General features: G+C 49.0%; 2 protein-coding genes across 3 annotated transcripts in view; one reads left to right on the plus strand and one right to left on the minus strand.

Annotated features, from left to right (window-relative positions):
- mical3b (microtubule associated monooxygenase, calponin and LIM domain containing 3b) overlaps positions 1-14013 on the plus strand; it is a gene marked incomplete at both ends in the record, with an annotated part of 21921 nt that extends 7908 nt beyond the window's left edge. Inside the window, 17 exons of the mRNA XM_084447749.1 lie at positions 3788-3901; positions 4338-4521; positions 6163-6284; positions 6461-6548; positions 7544-7733; positions 8004-8085; positions 9565-9903; positions 10030-10348; positions 10455-10552; positions 11510-11587; positions 11908-11958; positions 12163-12411; positions 12563-12656; positions 12792-12842; positions 13462-13561; positions 13667-13740; positions 13829-14013. Of these exons, the coding sequence (XP_084303875.1) occupies positions 3788-3901; positions 4338-4521; positions 6163-6284; positions 6461-6548; positions 7544-7733; positions 8004-8085; positions 9565-9903; positions 10030-10348; positions 10455-10552; positions 11510-11587; positions 11908-11958; positions 12163-12411; positions 12563-12656; positions 12792-12842; positions 13462-13561; positions 13667-13740; positions 13829-14013 (2418 nt within the window). The remainder of the gene's footprint in view (positions 1-3787; positions 3902-4337; positions 4522-6162; positions 6285-6460; positions 6549-7543; positions 7734-8003; positions 8086-9564; positions 9904-10029; positions 10349-10454; positions 10553-11509; positions 11588-11907; positions 11959-12162; positions 12412-12562; positions 12657-12791; positions 12843-13461; positions 13562-13666; positions 13741-13828) is intronic.
- Positions 14014-14506: 493 nt separating this feature from the next.
- On the minus strand, positions 14507-23203 carry lta4h (leukotriene A4 hydrolase). Of its 2 annotated transcripts, XM_084447864.1 has the most exons (19): positions 23046-23203; positions 22223-22353; positions 21998-22118; positions 20958-21026; positions 20397-20501; positions 19134-19186; positions 18602-18674; positions 18366-18506; positions 18197-18220; positions 17946-18016; positions 17629-17740; positions 16658-16802; positions 16416-16519; positions 16171-16241; positions 15711-15765; positions 15514-15609; positions 15288-15370; positions 15092-15196; positions 14507-14968 (listed from the first exon to the last, which is right to left on the minus strand). In XM_084447864.1, the coding sequence occupies exons 1-19, from the start codon at positions 23196-23198 to the stop codon at positions 14833-14835; spliced, it is 1848 nt and encodes a 615-aa protein (XP_084303990.1). In that variant the 5' UTR covers positions 23199-23203; the 3' UTR covers positions 14507-14832. The 2 variants fall into 2 exon arrangements, with proteins under 2 accessions (XP_084303990.1, XP_084303991.1); XM_084447865.1 differs by lacking the exons at positions 20958-21026; positions 21998-22118; positions 22223-22353; positions 23046-23203 and adding an exon at positions 20766-20777.
- Between the last annotated feature and the right edge of the window lie 292 nt (positions 23204-23495).

Consider the following 23495-nt stretch of genomic DNA (forward strand, 5'->3'; position numbering starts at 1 on the left):
TCAAATTCGCCGCAAAGTCAATCATACAATTACATTTATCTCAGTCCAGCGTTTATTTTTATATATCATATTATATTTTTACTATCAACCTAGCCTACCTTCCCAGACCGTTCACTTATGTTTGCAAACATTCGTGGTGAACAGAAAGCTACTGTAACTGAAAAAAGCTTGAAATACTTTGCAAATGTTCACGAACGTCTGCTGAATTTGAATGGACCCCAGGATGGTCTCACAAGGCTATCAAACAATGTAGTACTGTGTATTTTCAAATTATGTTTAAATGAACCGCCAGAGGGCGCAGTATTAACTATATATATAACTATATAACTATCTCTTGGACTCTCTATTGGAAACTGTTTGGAAAATGGCATTTTCAAAACTACTTAGCAGGTGATGGGATGAACCCTCTGGAAAAAAACCTGAAAGGTTCTAATCATCCTCACTGTCATAAACCCAACCAACGTAGCTGTATTACAAATTCCTCAGAACCAACGGTGATTGGCGAGATCGTTTTCCAATCAGTCATTTTTGAGAGTATCCAGACTGATTTGCGAGTAACAATGTGAGCTTGCGAAATCAGGATAGTCTCACGAAACTACCTGTGGTCGGCTATTACATATATATCATATGCTATAGGGGTCTCAGTTTGGAAAAAGCTGACTATCGATCTGAATTTGTTTGGAGGGATGAAGCTAAGGACCAGTGAATAGAGCCTATAAGCCTTAAACCATAACCCATACTTCTTTTTTTTTTTTAAGTTTCTAAATTATGTTTATAGTTTAATTAAAAAAAGTGTCAACATCTATTTATTATTGAGATTTTCGTGTACCCTACCCCTACTAAATGCACTCTGATATCCTAGGTAAAAAGACAGGGACAGAAACCATGCTGCTTTCTTATCTATGAATCACTGTCTGATTATTTTATTCACTTACACATTCAGCAACTGCACATGCTGATCTAACAGGTGTCGATGCATCACTCATCAGTATCGCTTCCTCCTGCAACTTGACATCATACCCAGGTGCTCTGAGTTACATTCACACATGACCACCTGTCCTAAAAACCACTACCAATTACAGTACGCCACCAAAAAGGTTACTCTTCTTCAATGGTGCGAGTGATATTTACTGTATACTGAGGAGTTCAACCAACAAATGCATTCATGGGCGGAGGCCTATGCTCTCTGAGCACCTTTTCTAATATATCATTTTATTAATTTGTTCGTAAATGGTAAATGGACTTCACTTATATAGTGCTTTTGTTGCCATGCAAGGTGCTAGCCTGCTCATTGGGAGCAATTTGGGGTTCAGTGTCTTGCCCAAGGACACTTCGACATGTTGTCAGGAGCCGGGATTCAAACTACCGACCCTACGATCATTAGACAACCCGCTCTACCTTCTAAGCTACAGCCGCCCCAGTTTGTTAAGTACATATTAATTCAGTTGAAAACAAAAAATATCTTGTTTTTCATACCTAAAGAGCCTAAACTGACTGATGTTGTCATAATTCATGCATACCAGGGTTAAGCTGAGGATGGTGGGTTTACAGTATGTCATCAATACCCTGTTGTCTGAACCATAACCTGAGCAACAGTGGCTGCATTCAGCGTCTCCAGGGCCCCGGGGCTCATCCCTGGGGTCAGCGCTGAAGAGCCAGACAATGTTGTAAATCACAGTGTTATGACAGCTTTATCATTGAAAGTAGCTGACTGAAATGTAATTATTTTATGGTGCATCTTGCCTAGTCAGAGTACTGTATGTATTTCTATAACTGACCGCCAGGCATGTTGCATGTGACAAGTCCATTTTGAATCAGGAGGGATGTGACCAGGGCCCACATTTATCAAACTTCCCAGAATTACTCCTAAAATCACTGCCAAGAACTGACTTGGGAGTAAAAAATTCTTGGCTTAAAGCTGCGCTTAAAAGTTAGTTATCAAGCATCTAGCTCTCACTTTAAGCGAAGTGTAGGGCTAAATCAGTCTCAGAGCTGATTTACGACATTTGCTGTGCCGCAAAGGGGATCCTTTGACTTTATTTGGAAAACCCCAGGAAAGGACCAATCACTGAATTGGATTTCTTATCTAAGAGTATTCTCAGAGAAATGTCTAAATTAATTGTGAGAAACTGCTTAAGATACATTCACATTCAACACAATAAAGAATAAAGAATGTTAAATAAGGAATTTTCTAAATAAACAATTATATTCACTTAGTAAATAACACTAGCCAAGCTGTTTCCCATTTGTTCCGACCATTTCCTGATGACAAATTTGAAACTGGTGTGTTAACTGACTTGTGTATATAAAGCCTACATTCAATGATGTAATCACAGACACCATGGATTCTAAAAGAAAGGTGAACTGGAGAGAGGAAGAAGCGCTGCAACTCGTGGAGTTAGTGGAGGAAAGGGCACATATTATAAAAGGCAATATTATAAAATAACCGCCTTTAACCCTAACCCTCCTCTCCTGGAAGTTTCGCGCACGTGTCTGTCTTCTCAGTGAGAGTGATTCTTAGTCTTAAGAAATTTGATATTGTGCTTTTACAGTATACTTAAATTTGAGAGTAGGAGGAAATTTCAGAAATTCTCAGCACTTAAGACTAAAATGGCACTTTAAGAAGCTTGATAAATACGGGCCAATACATAGATTGGCAACTTTATTAATTCCCATGGGGAAATCCCTTTGTTCCCAAGGGGCAGCAATACACACACCAACAATACACACAACAAAAAGGCACAGTAGGCACATAAATACACAAGAAGGCAAAATATACAGTATACGGTATGCAAGATGTACAAAATGTTTAAAAATTATACAATAAATTCCACAATCTCAGGTTGGACGAAGGCCCAGGGACTAGTCACAGTATGGGTCAAGTCAAGTCAGGAGTATGTCATATGAATGATCAATGAATAATAGTAAAAAGTGGCAGGATCAGTCTGCAGCTGAAGGTGCTCCTCTGCCTGACCTGAGTGTGGGAGGTGGGAGACATTGTCCATGATGTCCCATAGTTTGACCAGCATTCTTCTCGTTCTTCATTGGTACAACAGACTGGTATAACATATTGAGCATTATTCTACAAACATCAAAGGACCTAATCCTCCTCAGGAAGTAGGCTCTGTCCCTTCTTTGTAGATGGCCTCAGTATTTCCTGCCTATTCCAGCCTGTTGTCCACAAGGTCCAGTTCACAAGGGGCCGTCCACATTGACCGTAGCTTGTCTCCCAAGACTGGAGACTGAATTGTGTTGAAGGCACTTGACAAATCAAATAACATGATGCCCACAGTTCTACCAGCCATGTCCAGATGGGAGTGGGCCCTATGTGGCAGGTAGATGATGGCGTCGTCCACTTCTAAGTCAGCCTGGTAGGCAAACTGGTGTCCATGAGGTCACTATTTAAAAATAAATTTGTTTCTACAACACTTCCCTTTGCCATCGATGTGACTGGATTGGTGTAAAATAAACAATTACTGAATTACTTATTTTGGGCAGGTCCCATGCTTGTGGTATACTACTGTATCTATATGGTCAAAACAATAGATACTGTGTGTTTGTCTCTATGTCATTCGACTGTCTGTCTTTATTTGTGTTTTTGTGTGCACGTGTGTGTATATGCGCGCATGTCTGGTTTGTGTGTCTGGTTTATGTGTGTGTGTGTTTGCGTGTGTTTATATACAGTACTGTACAGTATGTGTGTGTGTGTGTCTTTCTATGTACTTTATGTTTCTTGTCCTGTCTTACTCCTCTCATCTGTCTCCCACTCTGTTGGTTGACTGGACAGAAATACATTCAGATGTACACTGGGGGAGTAAGCTCATTGGCTGAGCAAATAGTCAATCAGCTCCAGTATCAGGAGCCAGTGGCACCCAAACCCACTTTTGATAAGAAGGAACCGGTAAGGGTCTGATGTTCTCCCTTCCACTTATAGCTAAATTTATCTTAATAAACTTAATAACCCATGCTAGTGCTAGGCTGGACTAAACTGGTAAACTAAATTTAGCTATATTTCACATATTTCATATTTCAACACACCACATGCCTCACTCAGCCTATATGCTACTATAATAACCATATCTTTTGGCCATTGCTCAACTCTAATAGAGTAAACCCAACTCTAGGCTAACTCACCTGACACAGCATTCTACTGTTTCTCTCTCTCCCTCCGTTCTCTCCACCTCTCTCCCTCCCTCTTTCTCTCTCCATTCCCTCTCCCTATCTCTGTCCATCTCTTTCCATCACCCTCTCTCTCTCTCCCTGTCTCTCTCCCTCTTTCTCTCTCTTCCCATCTCTCTCTCTCCTTCTGTCTCTCTCTCAATCCCTCCCTCCCTCAGATCAAGGCGGGGTGTGCGTTGGTGTGCGGGGGGAGCAGTGACGTGTGTTTCTTCTGCGGCCGGCGCGTGTACGTGATGGAGAGGCTCAGCGCCGAGGGCCTGTTCTTCCACCGCAGCTGCTTCCTGTGTGACTACTGTGGCTCCACCCTCCGCCTCGCCTCCTACGCCTTCGACAGGCCTGCAGGTGAGACGGGGAGGGGGAGAGGAGAGCAGAGAGAGAGAGAGAGAGAGAGAGAGAGAGAGAGAGAGAGAGAGAGAGAGAGAGAGAGAGGGAGACGGAGACGGAGAGACAGAGACGGGGACATAGACACTGTTATTACACAGCCAATTATTAAATATTCTCTTAAAATCCTGCTTTGGGCGTGTGACTCCCTTTTTGTTGCGACTCGGAACGAGCTGGGTCGTAACAACACAGACACAGAAACAGAGAAAGAGGCAGACAGACAGAGACGGAAACTGACAGAGCGAAAAAGGCAGAGAGACATAGAGGCAAAGAAAGATATTAGAGTAGAATAGAATAAAAAAAGTTTATTTCGCAAGTGCATCCCTATACATCTAGAGCAAGTGTGAGCTGTCTACAAGTTGTTAGGTGTTTGAACAATGTTGTTTCTCTTTAAGCCATGATTTGATACCACATCTCCTTTGTCTTACTAGTGTTCGGGGTCATATTGTTGTCTTGACACCATGTTACTAAGTCTGATACCTCCTGGTGGAGGGCTGATTCAGCTAAATCAGTAGGGGAGATCAGGCCTATCACAGTGGTGTCGTCCACAAACCTGATGATCGGATTACTGCTGTGCTTGGCTGAGCAGTCATGGGTGTACAGTGAGAACAGCCTGGGGCTCAGCCAGCAGCCCTGCGGGACACCCGTGCTGATGTTCAGTGTGGATGAGGTGTTGCTGCCTGTTCTCACCACCTGTGGTCTGACCGTGAGGAGGTCCAGGGTCCAGTTGTATATGGAGCTGCTCTAGCTGTGTTGGCTGGAACCTCTCTGTTCTCTGCAGTGGCAGTTTCTCATATCCAGAGACCCACTCTGTCCTATCAATCATCATTCATTTCTGATTTCACACTGATAATTCATGTTTGCCTGCAGTGGTACTGCAGACACACCACATGATCACAATCCTTTTCTTCTAGTGTCACCAGATCTGTGTGTGAGTGTGTCTGTTGATATAATAAGTTTTTTCTATGGCTGTTTATCTTGGTCTGTGCGTGCGTGGGTGTATGCGTGCGTGCACACACACATGTGTGTGTGTTGCAGACAGAAGTTGTACTGTGTGTCTCGTGAAGATGCTCTGTGTTTGGAGGTATTTGAGGTTTGTGGGGGGGCAGATACAATCACATGCTTTTGTATTCACATGCCCCTCTTTCTCTGGGGTGACAAGAACATTTCTGTGATATCGATTCAAACCTCTCAACCAATCAGAGCTGAGGTGTCACATGATTCGAGTCTAATCGCAAGGCGGGAGAGTGTGTATATATGCCTGGTCCTGTATAGTGAGTGTGTTAACCAGTGGTCCTGCTCACCCAAGCTGCTCTCCATGGAGGAATCCTTCTGTAAGATATTTCTCTTTAATCTCAGAATGTAGCATCTACAGTATTCTCTCCAGGGAAGCTGGGAAATGTAGCTCTGTGAGGGTCGGCGTTTCTTCACGATCTGTGGGACTGTTTATTTTTAGTCTTGTGTGATAACAGTCTCAGTTCTCTGTAATTCTGTGTCATTGTGACATTGGTTGCTTTGCTCCCCTGGTTGCTTTGCTCCGTGTGTTCTACGTGGTATGTCATCGTGCTTCTAACATTTTCTGTGTTCTGTGTGATTCGGTAGGGAAGTTCTACTGCAAGAGCCACTATGACCTCCGACTGTCTGGAGAGACCCGGAGGAAGAGACCAGCCCCTCACACACCCTCCTCACCGTCAGGTTCGGCCTGGTCTCAGCGCACCTCCCAGGTAGGGAGTGCTTGTCTGGGTCAGGGCTGCTCGGTTCATACGCTCACTGTGCGTATTCATACGAGTCATTCACTACGTGGTTTTGTCTGTGTCATGACGTGGTTGTGTGTCTCCAGGTGTAAAGAGATAAAGATCGGCTGTGTATATGAAAGACAAACTGTGTGATTCTTCCCCAGGGTTCCCTGACTTCACACCCCACCCCTCCCTCCATGGAAAGCCCTTCTCCTGTAACCGTGGTGATAACAGCTGATCGCAAATCCTCAGGTACAATAAGTCTCCATAAGGTGCATTTTTTATGTACATTGAAATAATTACATTACAGTCATTTAGCTGACACTTTTATCCAAAGCGACTTACAATAATTGCATTTTTTTTTAAAAGATATTGTTTAGGGTTAGGCTTTAATGATATAGGACAGTGTAGAGAGACAGGAAATGTGGGAGAGAGAGAGGGGAGGACATGCGGCACAGGACCCGAGCCGGGAATCGAACCCGCTCCACCGCGCCTTACCCAGTGTGCTACTGGGGCGCCCCACAATAATTGCATTTAACGTAGGAAAAGCCAATGTATTACTACTTACCAGAACTCACAAGTGCATTTCCTTTCTAAAACAAGTGACTACTGTAAGAGCATAATCTATTGCTGAAGGCAAAGTGCAAGAATAGCAATCTAAGGTGGTGCTTAAGAGGGAGGATCGTTGTAGTACTTCTTGAGAAATGAGTTTTGAGCCTGCAGCGAAAGATGGGCAGCGAGTCTGCTGTCCTGACAGCAGTGTGCGAGAAGAGAGAAGAGCCTTGGGAGCTGTTCCTTTCATTGCTCTGAAGGCTAGTACCAGAGTTTTAAACTGGATGCGAGCTGCTACAGGGAGCCAGTGTAGGGAACGGAGAAGGGAAGTTGTGTGGGAGAACTTGGGGTGGTTGAACACCAGGCGAGCAGCGGCTTTCTGGACAAGTTCCAGGGGTTTAATGGTTGACGCCAGGGCTCCAGCAAGGTGAGAGTTGCAGTAGTCCAGGCAGGAGATGACCAGGGCCTGGATGAGCACCTACGCCGTTTCATCAGTGAAGAAAGGGCGAATCCTCCTGATGTTGTAGAGAATGAATCTGCAGGAGCATGTGACTGATGTGATATGTGCGGAGAATACCCAGGTTCCTCGCAGTCCGGGTCGGCGTCACCATTGTGTCTTGTGCCAGCTTGTGTTTATATCCATGTGTGTCTATATGTGTCTTGTATATACAGTATGTGCGTGTGTGTGTTCTTAGTGGCGTCTCTGATGGACAGAGAGGCGGTCCAGGCTAAGCGCTTGTACGGCACGCCGGAGCGTATCGAGCTGGAGAACTACCAGGTGAGCCTGGCGGAGGCGGAGCTGACGGAGGTACCGGAGGAGGTGCCAGAGGAGACGCTGGCCAATTACAATCTCAGCCTGCTGGAGAAGAGCACTGAGGGATCCAGGTCAGACACACGCACAACCACACACACGCATACACACACGCAAATGCAGGCACGCACACACACACACACACACACACACACACACACACACACACACACAGACACACACACACACACACACACACACACACTCACACTCTCTCTCTCTCTCTCTCTCTCTCTCTCTCTCTCTCTGCCTCTCTCTCTCAGTAGACACATTTGTAAAGACTATTTGTTACAGTGTCTGTGTTTATCCATAGCCCACAATAACCGCCCTCTGTCCTGCTGTAGTTCTGAGTCTGAAATGGAGGTGGAGTGGGAGGGTCCACGGGAGGTGAGCTCTGACCTGGCCAGAGCCTCCTGGAGGCAGGCGGTGGAACTGCACAAACGCCTGAGAGAGACCGACGGAGGAGAGGAAGAGGAGGATGAGGAAGGGGAGGTGGACGAAGACGAGGAGGAGGCGGAGGACGACATTGAATCTAGTGACGGTTAGTTTGATGATTTTGTGTGTGTTGTGCTCTTTCTCTCTCCTTTACCACCTTCTTTACTCTTCCTTTTTTCCACTGGGTCTGTGTCTCTGTCTCCTCCACTTGCTTATCTAATGTGTTGTGGCTGGTGCGTGTCTGTGTTGTGCTGTGTGCTTGTGTGTCTGTTGTGGCGTGTGTGTGTTATGGTGTGTATCTCCCCCTGCTGGTAGAAGGGGAGTACTGCCCGTGGGAGACAGAACGCCACTCAGGCTTGTGGCTCCTCCTAGAGGAGGATGAGGAGGGTACAGGTAGCAACGCTACAGGAGAGAAAACTAACTACACTTATCTATCATTTCAATTATGGTAATGGTAATAACATTGTTACTAGCATCAACACATGCTGTTTCTTTTCATTTTTGATTTTATTTAATTTAATTTTATTTGAAACTTTATTTATTCAGGGAAGATGTTTGACAGCAAGCTCTCTTTTCCAACATCGCCCTGATTAGATACAAAATAACACATACAGTACAAAATACTTTTTTTTTTTTTTTTTCACCGTCCTTGGGTTAACCTAAGGTGATCTCATCTCACATCCCTCATACCCTTGCAAATGAAATCTATTGAAGCCTACAGACGAATAACCATATACAGTATGTACCATTTACATTTACTGTTGTGTTACTGTTTTGTAATCGCATTGTCTTCTGACTTACATCAAACGAGGGTTAAATGCATAGCACTACATGGAAGACATTGTGTACTTGCAAGTGATGTATATCACTCACCTAAAATATTATTAGGATGGTCTGTACATCTGTTACTCTTCAAACACTCACCCAAAAATCTATGGTTATTTATAAAATGTATGGTTATTTGTCTGTAGGCCAAAATTGTGTCTTAGTGCATTTTGTTATTATATAAACAAGATCCCAATCTCACTCTCTCTCTCCCTCTCTGCCACTCTCTCCCTCTTTCGCGTTTCTCTCTCTCCCTACCTTTCTCCCTCCCTCTCTCTCTCTCTCTCCCTCCCGCTCTCTCTCTTCCACTCCATCTCTCCCTCTCTTTCTCTCTCAGAGGATGGCTTGTCGGCGCTCTCACGTATGTCCGAGGCAGACCCACTGGCCGCGAGCGACGACGTCACGCTCCCCCGAACGCTCTGCGCCCGTGAAGAGGACCCCCTCAGCGCGCACGCTGCCGACCCCGCCCTGCCTGACTCCACGACTCCGGACGCTCTCGCTCCGGACACACGCAGATCCGCCGGTATCCCCGACATTACCCTCGCCACCCATACCCTCGACGCCGACGCCCCATCCTCCTCCACCCCCATCCCGGTGCATGGCTCCTCCTCCTCCTCCTCCTCCACATCTGGCTGCTCTCCCGAGGAGAGGAAGAAGAGGGGGAAGGCAGGAAAGGAGGGGAAGGTACGAAAGGAGAGGGAGAGAGCGAGGGAGAGGGGGGTGCGGGACCCCAGTAGTAGCTCGGGAGTGGGCGTGAACAGTGACTCCGCTGCCTCCGACTCCGTCCCTCTGACCCCTCCCCCTCCCACCGGCCGCCGCCTCAAGGAGCGCCGGGAGGTCGCGGCGGAGCTCCCCGTGCTATTGAGCCCCGGCCATGGCCCCGCCCCCTCGCCAACCATGGCAGCCGGCGGCGAGCTCCCTGGCGGCGGTGGCGATATAGCGGAGCACCCCTCGTCCCCCCTGAAACCCCTGCAGCTCACCCTGGTCGGCGGACACGGCGCCCGGGCTGAGAGAGGGCAGGAGAGGAAGATGGAGGTGGAGAGGAGGAGGGAGATCGAGAGGGCCGCCTTGTCTATAACCTGGGAGGGGACTGCCCCCCTGGGCTCGGAGGCCCCTCCCCCGGGGAGGAGCGGGGCGGGGCTGGATCCTCTGAGACTCGCTGAGACCCTTCCCCCTGTGCTGCTTACCCCGCTCCAGGGGGGGTCCATCTTCTCCCAGCTGAAGGCCCACAGGGACACGCGGCCCCCCAGCAAGAGAGGTCCTGAGGGGGCCGCAGAGGAGGGCGGCCCCAGGGCCCTCTGGAAGGCCGTCTTCTCAGGGTATAAGAGGGAGAGGAAGAAGAAGGACAGGACTTCCCTTCCAGGCAAGATGGCCGCTGCAGCTCCGGCAGAGCAGGGCAGCAAGAAAGCTAGAGAGAGGAGAGCAACAGGTAAGACAGGCACACACTCGTTCACACACACGTACACACACTACACGGTGTATGTGTTCCCATAGATGGTTGTGCTCGATCTAATTCTCTTTCTCTCTCTGCATAGACATGCCCTTCAGGGGACAGAGCCAGAGCTGGTCAGAGGACTCAGATCTGGCCTGCTCAGCGGTCATGGAGAGATGCTCGCTGAACCCCAGAGCCAACGTAAGAGCATGCCGGCTGATCTCAGATCAGCTGACTGATATAACAGTAGTAACAGTAACACTGGGGCGGCTGTAGCTCAGGAGGTAGAGCAGGTCGTCCAATGATCGCAGGGTTGGCGGTCCGAATCCCGGCTCCTCCTGACGACATGTCCTTGGGCAAGACACTGAACCCCAAATTGCTCCCAATGAGCAGGCTAGCACCTTGCATGACAGCTGCCGCCATTGGTGTGTGAAAGTAGGTGTGAATGGGTGAATGAGAGGCCTTTATTGTAAAGCGCTTTGGATAAAAGTACTATATACTGTAAGTGCAGTCCATTCCCATAGTATCTCAGCACAGCAGTACATAGTATGCTGTATCTCTAACAAATCATAAAGCAGTGATCTTTATGGAGCAGAGATTTTTATTAGACTTATGTGGATGAGTAGCCCCATCTGCCCAGATGTTACCCACCAGATGATCCCTCCCCAAGATGTGAACTCTTTGAGTCCCTCTTCTTTGGTCTTAGTGGTTACTGTTAGTCTTGTCTCTCTTATGAAGTATTAAGCCCATGTTTACTTCTCTGTATATGTTCTTAGCCAATAGTCAAACATTTTCCAGGAGCTTGCTCGATCGTCTCGTTGAAAGAGGTCAGGGAATAATTTTCATAGCTCACTTTTCTGGCCCCTAGGTAAAACTGTTTTTTTGCTTCCCTCTGGAATATGTAGTGGGCCCTATGCCCACCTCCCCATTGCTCTCGGTGAAGCGCATTGTGTTGCATCTGTGTATCAAATGCGCTATACAAATAAAGTTTGATTTGATTTGGTTAAATGTTAGTTAGTACGAATGGTTAGTGGTTCGATTTCCCCTCTTGTTGCACTTTTCCCAGGGCAACACACACGGTACCTCAACTCACCGTGTCTCAGGCATTGTGTTGGTGTTTTTAAGAGGATGTTGACGTGTCGGTTGAACGTTTTGTAGCTGCGTCTGGAGCTGTTTGACCTGGCCTCAGACCTCCAGAAGGACACCATAGACGAGGAGGACCAAGAGGGCGAGGAGGTATTGTGTCTGTAGTTGGGGAAGAAGACTGTCGTCTTAGTTCGGCTGTAGAAGGGCACGTAGACCGACACGTAGACCTGAACAGTTTATACAATAGCTTAGATTAAGAGCTGCAGTTTGTGCGTTAGAGTCTGTTTAGACCGAGAAGTGCAGTAGTTGGAGTCACAGATTAATAGCTGTAGTTTTTTGCGTTAGTGTCTGTTTATACCGAGAAGTGCAGTAGTTGGAGTAGGCACCAGGGACTATGTAGTAATAGTAGTAGCTTCATCCGCCGGCTTCGCTGTTCAATTTGGATTGTTTTTGTGCTTCATCTCTCCAAGGCGTCCTACGTGCCTCATGCTCTGGCCTTCAGGAGGGCATATGCCATTAAGGTAGCGTGGTCATCATCTATAGATGATGATTAGACCCCCAGAGCCTTGCTGGCCAGTGGTGTGTCACTATATGGTCGTCTGTGTGCGTTCGTATGTGTGCGTGTGTGCGTTTCTGTAACCAGAATGCAATACTGCGTACCTTAACTTGACAGCCCCCAACCTTTGTGTGTGTGTATGTAACCTGCTCTCTCTATCGCCCTCCAGAGGCGTGCGGTGAAAGAGGACGCCCCCACTACTAAGGGGTCGGGCAGCGAGTCGTCGTGTCCCACGGAGGTGGTGGTGGCCGTGCCAGCGGCAGGCGCGAAGGAGCCGTCCGTCCTGAGCGTGTCCGACACGCTGTTCCGGAGGGGCGGCGAGGAGGAGCAGCTGGATGCCAAGATCACGCGCCGTGTTCAGATGGCCGCACGCAAGCAGGCCAAACAGGAGCAGCTCAAGAGACTCCACAGAGCCCAGGTAGGGGTGTGGGTGGGTGTGTGTGTGTGCATCCAAGCTATTATTGAGAGTGTTAGTGCAACACAAGCGGCTCAACATACGACACAAGGCAATGAAAGTGCGATGGTGATGTGTAAAGCGTCTTGTATGTGCGTGTGTGTGTGTGTGTCAGATCATTCAGCGGCAGCTGGAGCAGGTGGAGGAGAAGCAGAGGCAGTTGGAGGAGAGGGGCGTGGCTGTGGAGAAGGCCTTGCGAGGGGAAGCAGGTAGATGCACTGACTAGCACGTCCGTCCTCAGTGTGTGTGTGTGTGAGTGTTTGTGTGTTTGTGTGTGTGCGTGTGTGTGTGTGTGTCTGTTCTCCTCGTCCTTTACCGGTATGGCTGATGTGCTCTCTCTCTAGACTACTGGGGGGACTCGAACGATCATGAGGAGCTGGGCCTGTTCCTGGGCGGTACGTACTGAACTAGACCCGCCGAAACACGTACTGTCCCTTTACAGTCTACCCCCACCCCCCTCCCCCCCTTCAATCTACTCTTCTAACTTCTGGTTCTCGCTCTCTCTCCCTCTATCCATCTGTCTCCTTTCTTTCTTCCCTGTATTCATTTCTCCTTCTCCATCCATCCGTGTCTCTTCCTCCCCTATCCACCTCCCTCCCTCCCTCCCTCCCTCCCTCCCTCCCTCCCTCCCTCCCTCCCTCCCCTATCCACCTCCCTCCCTCCCTCTGTCTCCTCCTCTCTCTCTCCCTCCGCCTCCCCCTTTCTCTCTCCCTCTGTCTCCTCCTCTCTCTCCCTGTCTTCTCCTCCCTCCCTCCCTCCCTCCCTCCCTCCCTCCCTCCCTCCCTGTCTTCCCTCCCTCCCTCCCTCCCTCCCTCCCTGTCTTCCCCTCCCTCCCTCCCTCTGTCTTCCCCTCCCACCCTCCCTCCGTCTCCCCTCCCACCCTCCCTCCGTCTCCCACTCCCTCCCTCCCTCCGTCTCCCCCTCCCTCCCTCCCTCCGTCTCCCACTCCGTCTCCCCCTCCCTCCCTCCCTCCCTCCGTCTCCCCCTCCGTCTCCCCCTCTCTCTCTGTCCCAGGCATGGGGAGGCAGGATGACCCGGCTCTGATGCAGCAGTGGTTTCAGCTGGTGCAGCAGAAGAACACGCTGGTGCGCTACGAGTCGGAGCTCATGATATTGTGAGTATCTGACCCTCTGGCCGGTCCATGGCTGATTGTGTGTGTGTGTGTGTGTGTGTGTGTGCGCTAGTCGAGACTCTCTCACAGTAACAATCTCTCCCTCAGTGCTCGAGAGCTGGAGCTGGAGGACAGACAGAGCCGCCTGCAGCAGCAGCTCAGAGAAAGGATGGCGGTGGACGGTAGGCTACGCACACACACACACACACTAGTGTCACCATAAAAACTCCTCCTCTGTATCCCCCATCTCTCTCTCTCTCTTTCTCCCAGACCACCTGAAGGGGGAGGGCGATCTGGAGGAGGAGCGTGTGATCCTGGGGGAGATGTTGGAGGTGGTGGAGCAGAGGGACGCCCTGGTGGCCCAGCTGGAGGAGCAGCGTCTGCAGGAGTGTCAGCAGAACAGGGACCTGGAGGCTGTCATGCTCTCCCGGGGGCTGGGCCTGCACTACGCCTGACCCCGTTCCTTTACCCCCCCCCCCCCCTTAAGCCACAGCCTGCCTTGTGACTTCACTCCCCCTCACACAAACCCCCCCCCCCCACAAAGCCACGCCTCGGGACACTGCAGCGAGTGAGACGTGAGGATACCCCCCTTTGTGACGTCACTTCCCTTTACTGCACGCCGAGTGGCGTTTATGACCGCTTCCTCTGGTGTACCGTGTCACGCGGCTCAGACTGCTGGTTTGAGGATAGTACTACTCCCTCTGTGACATCACAGCCTGGTTGACCAATAGCGCCCCCTGAACTCCGCCCTCGCTACACTCTGCGACAGACGCAATGGGTTCAAGTGATATCTGTGCTTTATTCTGACAGCACAGATATCACAGATGAAAATGTGACACTGCTAATTTTCACAGCCTTCTAATTGTATGTTTCTCTTGTTTAATTAAACAATTCAGATATTTGACGGCTTGTTTTTTGATCCCATCTTTTATTCCCGTCTGTCAGTGAAACACTATATTTAGTGTTATATGCTATATAAAAACAGGACACATTTTCTACAGTTACTGTATGATTAATGACGTTGAAAAAAGGATGCCATGATTATAATTACAAAACCCTGTACATACATAACACTCCGTTCCAGCTTCTGTTTTTTTCTCACGGAAAACACAAGGTCTCTTCGTAGTCCAGAGATCATCCATACTGTCATACTTTCATATAAACACAAACAAATGAGTGTAATCTGAGGCCCTCCCGACGGTTACAGTATAAAGGGATGTTGAACAAGCGCTTTCTTGTGTCGCCAATCGAGGCGGGGAAGTGCGGACGTCCGGTTAGAAGCTGGTGCTCTTGGCGTCCAGCTTCAGGTCTTTGGCCACCAGGCCGGACGTTACCGGGTGCATGGCCGCCCGGTGGGCCAGGAACACGCGCACGGCCTCGCCACGGAACTTCTCAAAGTTAAACACGTCTCTGAGAAAGACAGAGGAGGGGGGGGGGCGGGGGTTCAAGAAGAAGAATGGAGGATACTGTACATCCGTGTTGCTCTGGCTTGGTTGCGTACGGGTGCGTGCCGATGGCATCGCCCATGGTTACCTGAAGAGAGGCCGCGTGAACTTCATCCTCCCCTGCTCGGTCGCCATCTTAAGCGCCTCGGCGACCTGATCGTCCCACTTGGACAGCACACACAGGCGCAGCCATCTGGAGGGACGACAGACCACAGTGATGCAGACGGACAGGACATGGACGACAACGCTTTCCAAGGTAACGTCAGAGGAATCGGGCGGCTCACCTGAAGCGGATCTCGGAGTTGTTGCAGGTGTTGAAGTTGTACACTTCCTGCATCCTCTTCACATGGCTCAGGGGGAGGGGCTCCTGCAAGGGGGAGGGGGATAGGTAACACGTTCCCATTGGTCCGCTGGGCACAGAATCCAGCTCGCCCAACCCCCTTCAGCCACTTGTTACGCGGCTGATGTGAAGTTCCCATGGTGACGGGGTAAGTGACACGTCATGCTTACCTCCTGCAGCAGGAGAGAGAGGAACTCGACCAGCTGGTGGGAGGAGAGAGTCTTCAGGTCCGCCTCTCTGAAACCACCCAGGTCCCCCTCTCCGGCCTGGGGGGAGAGAGAGAGCGAGGGAGAGATAGGAGGAGGGTTCAACACACTGCTTCAAATCTCTAACTCGTATTGACGGTGGTGGAAGATGAGGCCCTTACCTTGGTCCATCTCTGGCACAGGGTGATACAGGCGTCAGCCAGGGTGGTGTCATACCTGGGGACGGGGACAGGGGGCACGCTGGTGAACACAGCTGAACAGGGGGTGGGATACAGTAGGTGTGACAAGGAGTGAGGGTGATGGGTGTGCGATAGTGTATTTTGGGATGTGAGGTAGTGTATTATGGGGTGTGAAGTAGGGTATTTTGGGGTGTGAGGTAGGATAGTTGGGGTGTGAGGTAGGGCCTTTTGGGGTGTGAGGTACAGTAGGGCCTTTTGGGGCGTGACGTAGGGCATTTTGGTTACTGATTTTTATACAGATTACTGATTTCTATAAGGATCCCCATTGGCAGTCAAAAACGCCAGTTTTCCTACATCATCCACAACGCCCGAACACACTACACACAGACAGGGTGAGGTCAGTTCAGGTAGTGTCAAGTAGAACGTGACCAGGTCGACTCACTGTGGTTTGACGGGGGGCATGCCGGGGGTGTGCATCCAGGCGTTCCAGTCCACCTTGTTCAGAACGTCCACCTGAGAGGGAGGAGAGGAACACGGGTCACCGGCTAGACAGACGTTCCACATCCTCAAATCAGGTTTGACAGGGACGAGGACGCGTTCAAATCAGCATTGCTAGAGACCCGCCGGGCTGGTTTTCCACAGCAGATGCTGCTAGCGTGTGAAGGCGTGGTTTGGGTCGTTAGTTACCTTGTCCTTGAAGTAGGTGAAGAGGTAGGTCTTCCACTCCTCGGTGGTCACGCTGCTGTAAGCGAACAGCTGGATGTAGGACTTGACGAAACCCATGAAGACCTCTGAGAGAGGCCATGGATGAAGTAGATTAGGACGTGCACAGAGCAAACTACATGGATGTCATGATGGATATCTGTATATGGAGTGAGAGACAGTGTGTGTGTGTGTGTGTGTGTGTGTGTGTGTGTGTGTGTGCTCACCTGGCCCTCCCATGAGCTCCTCCAGGTGGTAGAGCAGAGCGAAGCCCTTCTCGTAGGGCACGGAGGAGAAGGCGTCGTCGGGGTCCGTCTCCGTCAGGTCAGGCACCAGGTTGGTCAGAGGGTTGTTGGCGCCGAACGTTTTCACCTGGGGGAGACCACACAGGGTCGGCATACACACAACGACAGTTTTGCATTCCAGTGTGCGTCTGTGTGTGTGAGAGATGTATGTGTGTCATATGTGTGTGCGTTACAGTAAGAGTGTGTGTGATGTGTGTGTATTACAGTGTGTGTGTGTGTGTGTGTGAATTACATATGTGTATGTGTTGTGCATGTGTGTGTGTGCAGAGATTCCAAGGGCAGAATGCACCAAACAGCTATAGCAAAAGAGCGATAATGTAGCCATTGATTTAATACAAGTGTAATTCCACAATAAGTAGTTTATTTGTTTCAAATGTATGTAATATTTTGCTTATTGAAATAATTATGGGCTATAATCAGCAAGACTTCGTAAAACAATTCTCATATCACTCGCCTGATACTCTCTCCTTGGAAAACTGCTCAACCTGAATTTCCTTCATTATCAATGCGCTTTGGATGGCTTCTAGCTTGCAACTCCATCAGATTTGACAGTAGGCAAGCCTTTTTCAAAAGGTAAAAAAATCTGCAGAAATCAGGAAATCCTGTTTTCACAACGAAACATCGTTGCCGTGTTACCAGTAGTTTAAATGTCTTATTTTAAAACCGGAGATTTAAGAATTCAATATGAAAAAAAAAAGACAATCGGGTCCTCATAGGCCATACTGGTAAATCAATTTGAGATGTGCTTACAGACCCGACCTGTACCCGTAAGACGCATCAATATTTTGGACCCGACCTGCTCTGTCTGTGCGTGTGTGTGTGCGCGTAACAGTACGTGTGTGTGTGTGTGTGCTTGTGTGTGTGTGTGTGTGTGTGTGTGTGTGGTCCCTTACCGATTCCTGCAGGTCCTTCCAGCCACCCATGGCTTTGAACTGCCTGAACTGCTCACTCTCCATGCACCTGCCAATCATCCTCTCCAGATACACCGTGTGACCCTCGTTGAGCCTGCCGGCCAATCAGACGGCACAGCCACCAGAAAACAAAGACCATACAATGTGAGACCATCGACCGAGGGAGGGTTTGTGGTTTCATCCAAGATACCCTAATATGAGAAGATCCAGTAAGCGAATCGATTGTTTAGCAATAGAGATAACATGTCTTTGCTGTTATACCAGATGTGTTTAGAGATCAAATGTATTTGGTGTTTTACCAGAAGTGTTCCCAGGTCTTGTTGGTCACCAGGTTGCCAGTCCAGCTGTGTGAGATCTCATGGGCTATGACCTGTCAAGAGGAAGAGAGGCACACAGGTGAACACACCTGTATGGTATATAGTACACACACTTTCATGCACACATACGTACGTACGTACACACACACACACACACACACACACACACACACACACACACACGCGCGCGCATGCATGCATGCAGGAAGACACAAGTGAATCCACGTACTTACATTAGACAAGGATTTGTCTCCAGCCTGCAAAATAAACAAAACGAAAAAACAAGATTACCAAACATTAGAGGATAAGATTTTAAATTTAACAGCGTGATATGATTCAACTGAGTCTGTGTGCATTTGTGTGCGCACATGTGTGTGTGTCTGTGTGTGCAAGGTTCCTGACCAGCAGTGTGGGGGTTGCGAAGGTGAGGCAGGGGTTCTCCATGCCACCGTAGGGGAAGGAGGGCGGCAGAACCAGAATGTCATACTGGCCCCAGACGTAGGGCCCCGCAAGATCCTCCGCCGTCTTCAACATGGTCTCAGTCTGACACACACACACACACAAATGCACAAACACACGTCAGATGCTGCACACACACGCAAGCCACCATCAAAGATGTGATCAAAAATTGTTTTTACCTCCGAGAACTCAAACGCAGCCTTGTCCACAAACTCCTTCTCTGACCACACACGAGACCTGGGCCCGATCTCTCTTGAAAAGAACAAAACAGAACAGAACACCTGTTACTAACGTTTCTACTGTATACAGTAAATTTACAAAGAGACAGAGATTCATGATAGATGATACTGCAGATTTAGTAGGAGAGTGTGTCTGTGGTTGAAGAGTGTGTCTGTGGTTGGAGCGTGTGTGTTGGAAGAGTGAGTCTGTGGTTGAAGAGTGTGTCTGTGGTTGGAGCGTGTGTGTTGGAAGAGTGAGTCTGTGTTTGGAGAGTGTGTCTGTGTTGGGAGTGTGTGTGTGTGTGTGTTGGGAGAGTGTGTGTGTGGTGGGAGTGTGTGTGTGTGGTGGGAGAGTGTGTGTGTGTTGGGAGAGTGTGTGTGTGTTGGGAGTGTGTGTGTGTGTGTTGGGAGAGTGTGTGTGTGGTGGGAGAGTGTGTGTGTGTTGGGAGAGTGTGTGTGTGGTGGGAGAGTGTGTGTGTGTGGTTTACAGTACCTGCTCTCCAGCGCTCCCACCACGATGGCGATGAGGTAGGAGGGCATGGGCACCTGCGAGAGGTCAGGGGTCAGTGAACAGGATGTGAGGTCAGGCACGGTAGCTCAACGCAACTCGGTGGGGGGGGGGGGGTTGTAGCATAGTCCAATTTAGAACCCATTATATTTTAGAGCAGATCCGAATCATGGGGCTGGTCCACGAGCCATTTCCTAAATTGTCCATTCACCTCCATTCATTTGTTGGACTAGGATTACGCTACCAAAATGATTTCCTTAGAACCCATTACATTTTGGAGCAGATCTAAATCACAGGGCGTTTCATGCAATAACTACCAGACCAATTTTCAGTCGAGTCGGTGGAAGGGTGTAGCAAACTCACTGCAGAACCCATTCAATTCTGGAGCGGATCCAAATCACGGGGAGGGTCCACAAGCCGTCCAAACATGGACGGTCATTCACCTCCATTCATTTTTTTGACTAGTTTTGTGCAAAAACTACCAGACCGCTTTTCATGATACTCGATGAAGGGCTGTAGCTTGGGCCAATGTAGAACCCATTCAATTTTGGAGCGGATCTGAATCACGGGGTGGGTCCACAAGCCGTCCAAACGTGGACGGCCATTCACCTCCATTCATTTTTTGGGCATTTTTTGGAAAAATTCACATAGGAAGGTCACATAGCCACAGGTTTGGACTGGCATAAAGCTCTCGACCTAACGAATGCAGCAATACCAAACATGTCCTGCTCGCATGCACGTGCGCACGCACAGAGCCATGAAATGTGGCACGCAAACAAATGTCTGGGATGCTAGCACGTCACGTTGGTATAGCAACGACATTCCAATTACATCACCCGGACACATTTTGGCAGCCGGACACTATTTGGCATGACACCACCATTACTGTTACATCAGCTGGCGGAGTTGTACCTTGTGTGTGTGAATGGGTGAATGAGAGGCCATAGCACTTTGGATAAAAGCGCTATATAAGTGCAGTCCATTTACCATGGACAGTCACGGCAAGACAAACCCTATTCCAGCTGTATGAGACCAGACAGATACGTGGGTAGGTAGACATAACCGTACATACGATTAGCGGGAGGAGAGAGGAGCGAGAGAGAGAGGGAGAGAGAGAGAGAAGGAGAGAGGGGGAGAGAGAGAGAGAGAGGGAGAGGGAGAGAGGGAGAGAAGGAGAGAGGGAGAGAGAGAGAAGGAGAGAGAGAGGGAGAGAGAGAGAGGGAGAGAAAGGATGGAGTGATAACTGACCGGCTGTCTGAAGCGGTAGATGATCCGGCTGCTGTCCTGGGGGTCAGAGACCTGTCCGTCACGTACAGCACTCATCACTGCTACCAGCTCCTTGGGGACGGATACCTGTACAAACACACACACACACACACACACACACACACACACACACATTTTACCAGAGTAGGTGTGTGCATTTTATCTTAGTACAGTACAGATGGCATGTGCGTGTACAGTATGTGTTACCTGGGTATAGCAGGAGTGTGTAACCTGGGCATAGCAGGAGTGTGTAACCTGGGCGTAGTAGGTGTGTGTTACCTGGGCGTAGTAGGAGTGTGTTACCTGGGCATAGCAGGAGTGTGTTACCTGGGCTTAGTAGGTGTGTGTTACCTGGGCATAGTAGGTGTGTGTTACCTGGGCGTAGTAGGTGTGTGTTACCTGGGCGTAGTAGGTGTGTGTTACCTGGGCGTAGTAGGTGTGTGTTACCTGGGCGTAGTAGGAGTGTGTTACCTGGACATACTAGGTGTGTGTTATCTGGGCGTATTAGGTGTGTGTTACCTGGGCGTAGTAGGAGTGTGTTACCTGGGCATAGTAGGTGTGCTTCACAGAGGGGCTGTCCTGACAGGGGACCATACTCCTGCAGTGGTTGGCCTGGAGAGGACAGAGAGAGGCGGGGCTCTATCATCATCATCATCATCACTACAGTTAGGTCTCATCCCAAAACACTTCACCAAAGGGGATTAATGCTACTGTAGGATGTGGGAAACTCCACCACCAACTACAACCGTACAAAGGTCCGTTAATAGCAAGATCACAAAGGTCCGTTAATAGCAAGATCAGCAATAAGGGAGCCAATGATCAAGGTCCTTTTAAAAAGCTTATCAGATGAACCCACCCACCTTTGAACACAAGGTTATACAGGAGAGAGAGGGAGAGAAAGGGGGGGGTGGGTGGGGGATGGAGGTAGGGATGGGTGGGGGGGGTGGAGGTAGGGATGGGTATTGGGAACCGGTATTCTTTTGGTACCGGTACGTCATTGGGTCAGTACCGAAATATCAACAATAAGCTCAGGGACAAACAGTGCTGCTATCGGTATTTAACGCGTTTGTTTCATAAATCTATGAAGCCGCGTTCATTTCATAAATCAGCCAACGCAGCTGGCATCCGTCGCCTAATCATGACAAAGCTGCTGCTGACAGGCGATGACGTCACATTGTTATTGTTTGCCTCTCTCTAGTAGGCCACTTGAGAAAGTAGGCATAGTGGTGGACAGGGCAAAACGGTACTTCACCAAATCTACCGACGCTGCTAAATGCAATTTATGTAAAAAGTTAGTTGTGTCCAAAGGGGGTAATACCAGCAGCCTCATGAAACACTTACAAGATTCACATTTGGTTGGGGGGGTTGGAGGAGAGAAAGCGGGGTAATGCTCGAAAGGATGAAAGAAGGAGATGGCGGGAGAAAGAAAAATCTACAGTTGTGCAAAGTTGTATTTACTGTTTTGAAAAAATCTCTTCCAAATACACACAGAAGTGGTTTCTGCCAGAGAAGAACAATCGAGAACAGAGAAGTACCGGTAATTGGAATGATTTAAAATAGTATTTGGACCATGGTCTGGTTACCTGGCACTGGCTGAAGAGGTAGGGGTGTTTCTTCCCAGCAGTCTGTTCTGGGGTGAGCCACTGCAGGGCAGAGGCGCTCGGAGCGGTCTCATAGGTCACCTCCACGATCACATGCTGCCCCCTGAAAAACAGACAGAGACAGTTGCACACAATGAATAGGATAGCCAAATAGATGACTTGTCACTAAAGTGCAGCTGTAATGTGAGACTCAGGGGCTGGGATTACCTGGAGAGCTCAAATGGCAACGTGATCTCCAGAGGAGTCCCCATGTAACTGTGCTTGGGTCCCAGAGCAAACTTTGCTGCCTGTCCATTGGCCGTTACCTTGGAGATCTTCAGATCCTTGGTGTCCAAAGTCTGTGTGAAGGAGAGGCCAGAACCAATCAGGAGAGAGAAGCTCTTTGAGACAGGCGTGGCTTGAGGGTGAGGCAGACAGACAAGTGAGTTTGGGTTATAAAATAGGCCAGAAATGTATTCTAACTAGCTTGACCTCCAACGTCCCGCTAAAACATGGACATTTTACTGACACAGGGTATTCTGGCACCTGGTCCACAGACAGGCCCGGATCCCGAGTACCTGTTCTTTGCCTGTCAGAACACACCTGTCTCCAGCCTCGACCTAAGTCCACGCGCCTGGTGTTCCAGCTCAACACCTGTCAAAGTCCGAGTCTAGCTGTCACTGTCTGAGCCCACTGTTATATGTGTAAAAAAAAAAAAAAACTGTCTGATTACTTTGACCTTTTAAAAATCACACCAAAGAGTCATCGTGTGTGAACTGATCAGGCAAGCAAGAGCAGTGATATGTAGCTAACGGTAGCCGAACCATCTGCGGATCTGATAGCAATGGTTACATTTTAACACTCCCGGCTTTACAGTAAATGGAAACTGTGTGGTAGCTATGTATGCGAACTATTAGCTAGCGTTAGCTAATTGTAAGATTGACTTAATTAGAACGACTGAATTATCAATATCAACATTTCTGGCTAGCTAACGTTGACATTATTGTCTCATCGCCTGGAATGAGAGCTGAATAAATAACGTTACTGTTACCAAAGACGCGAAATAATCCTCCAGAACTTCAATGGTGAGCGCGACCTTCGCTTTGAGGACGTGACTGTCAAAGTCAACCCTGTAGGTGAGATTCAGGTGTTTAGTAGCACACTTGGAGGAGGAGAAGGAACCGGGGTCTGAAGCCGAAGCCATGGTCGTTCCAGCGGCATCAAGAAAGCGCTCAGAATGGAACAGTACGAAAAGCGACAGTCAAGTCAGCGCTCCTATGACTGCGCTCTGCATGCATCATGGGACTTGAAGTCTACACTTTACTAGAATGATGAGTTCCTATGAAAATTAACGAGCAAAGAACTACATTTACCAGATTGCACGTCGTGCAATAACTCCGTAACTTCGCGTCACCAGGCTCTAACTCAGCCTTCTCGCCAGATGGCGCCACGAGCTTAGAGGACTGTCATTTGACATGTCGCGATTCGGAACCCGAGGAAA

Source organism: Borostomias antarcticus (assembly GCF_949987555.1).
Source record: "Borostomias antarcticus genome assembly, chromosome: 13".
Taxonomy (NCBI): Eukaryota; Metazoa; Chordata; class Actinopteri; order Stomiiformes; family Stomiidae; genus Borostomias; species Borostomias antarcticus.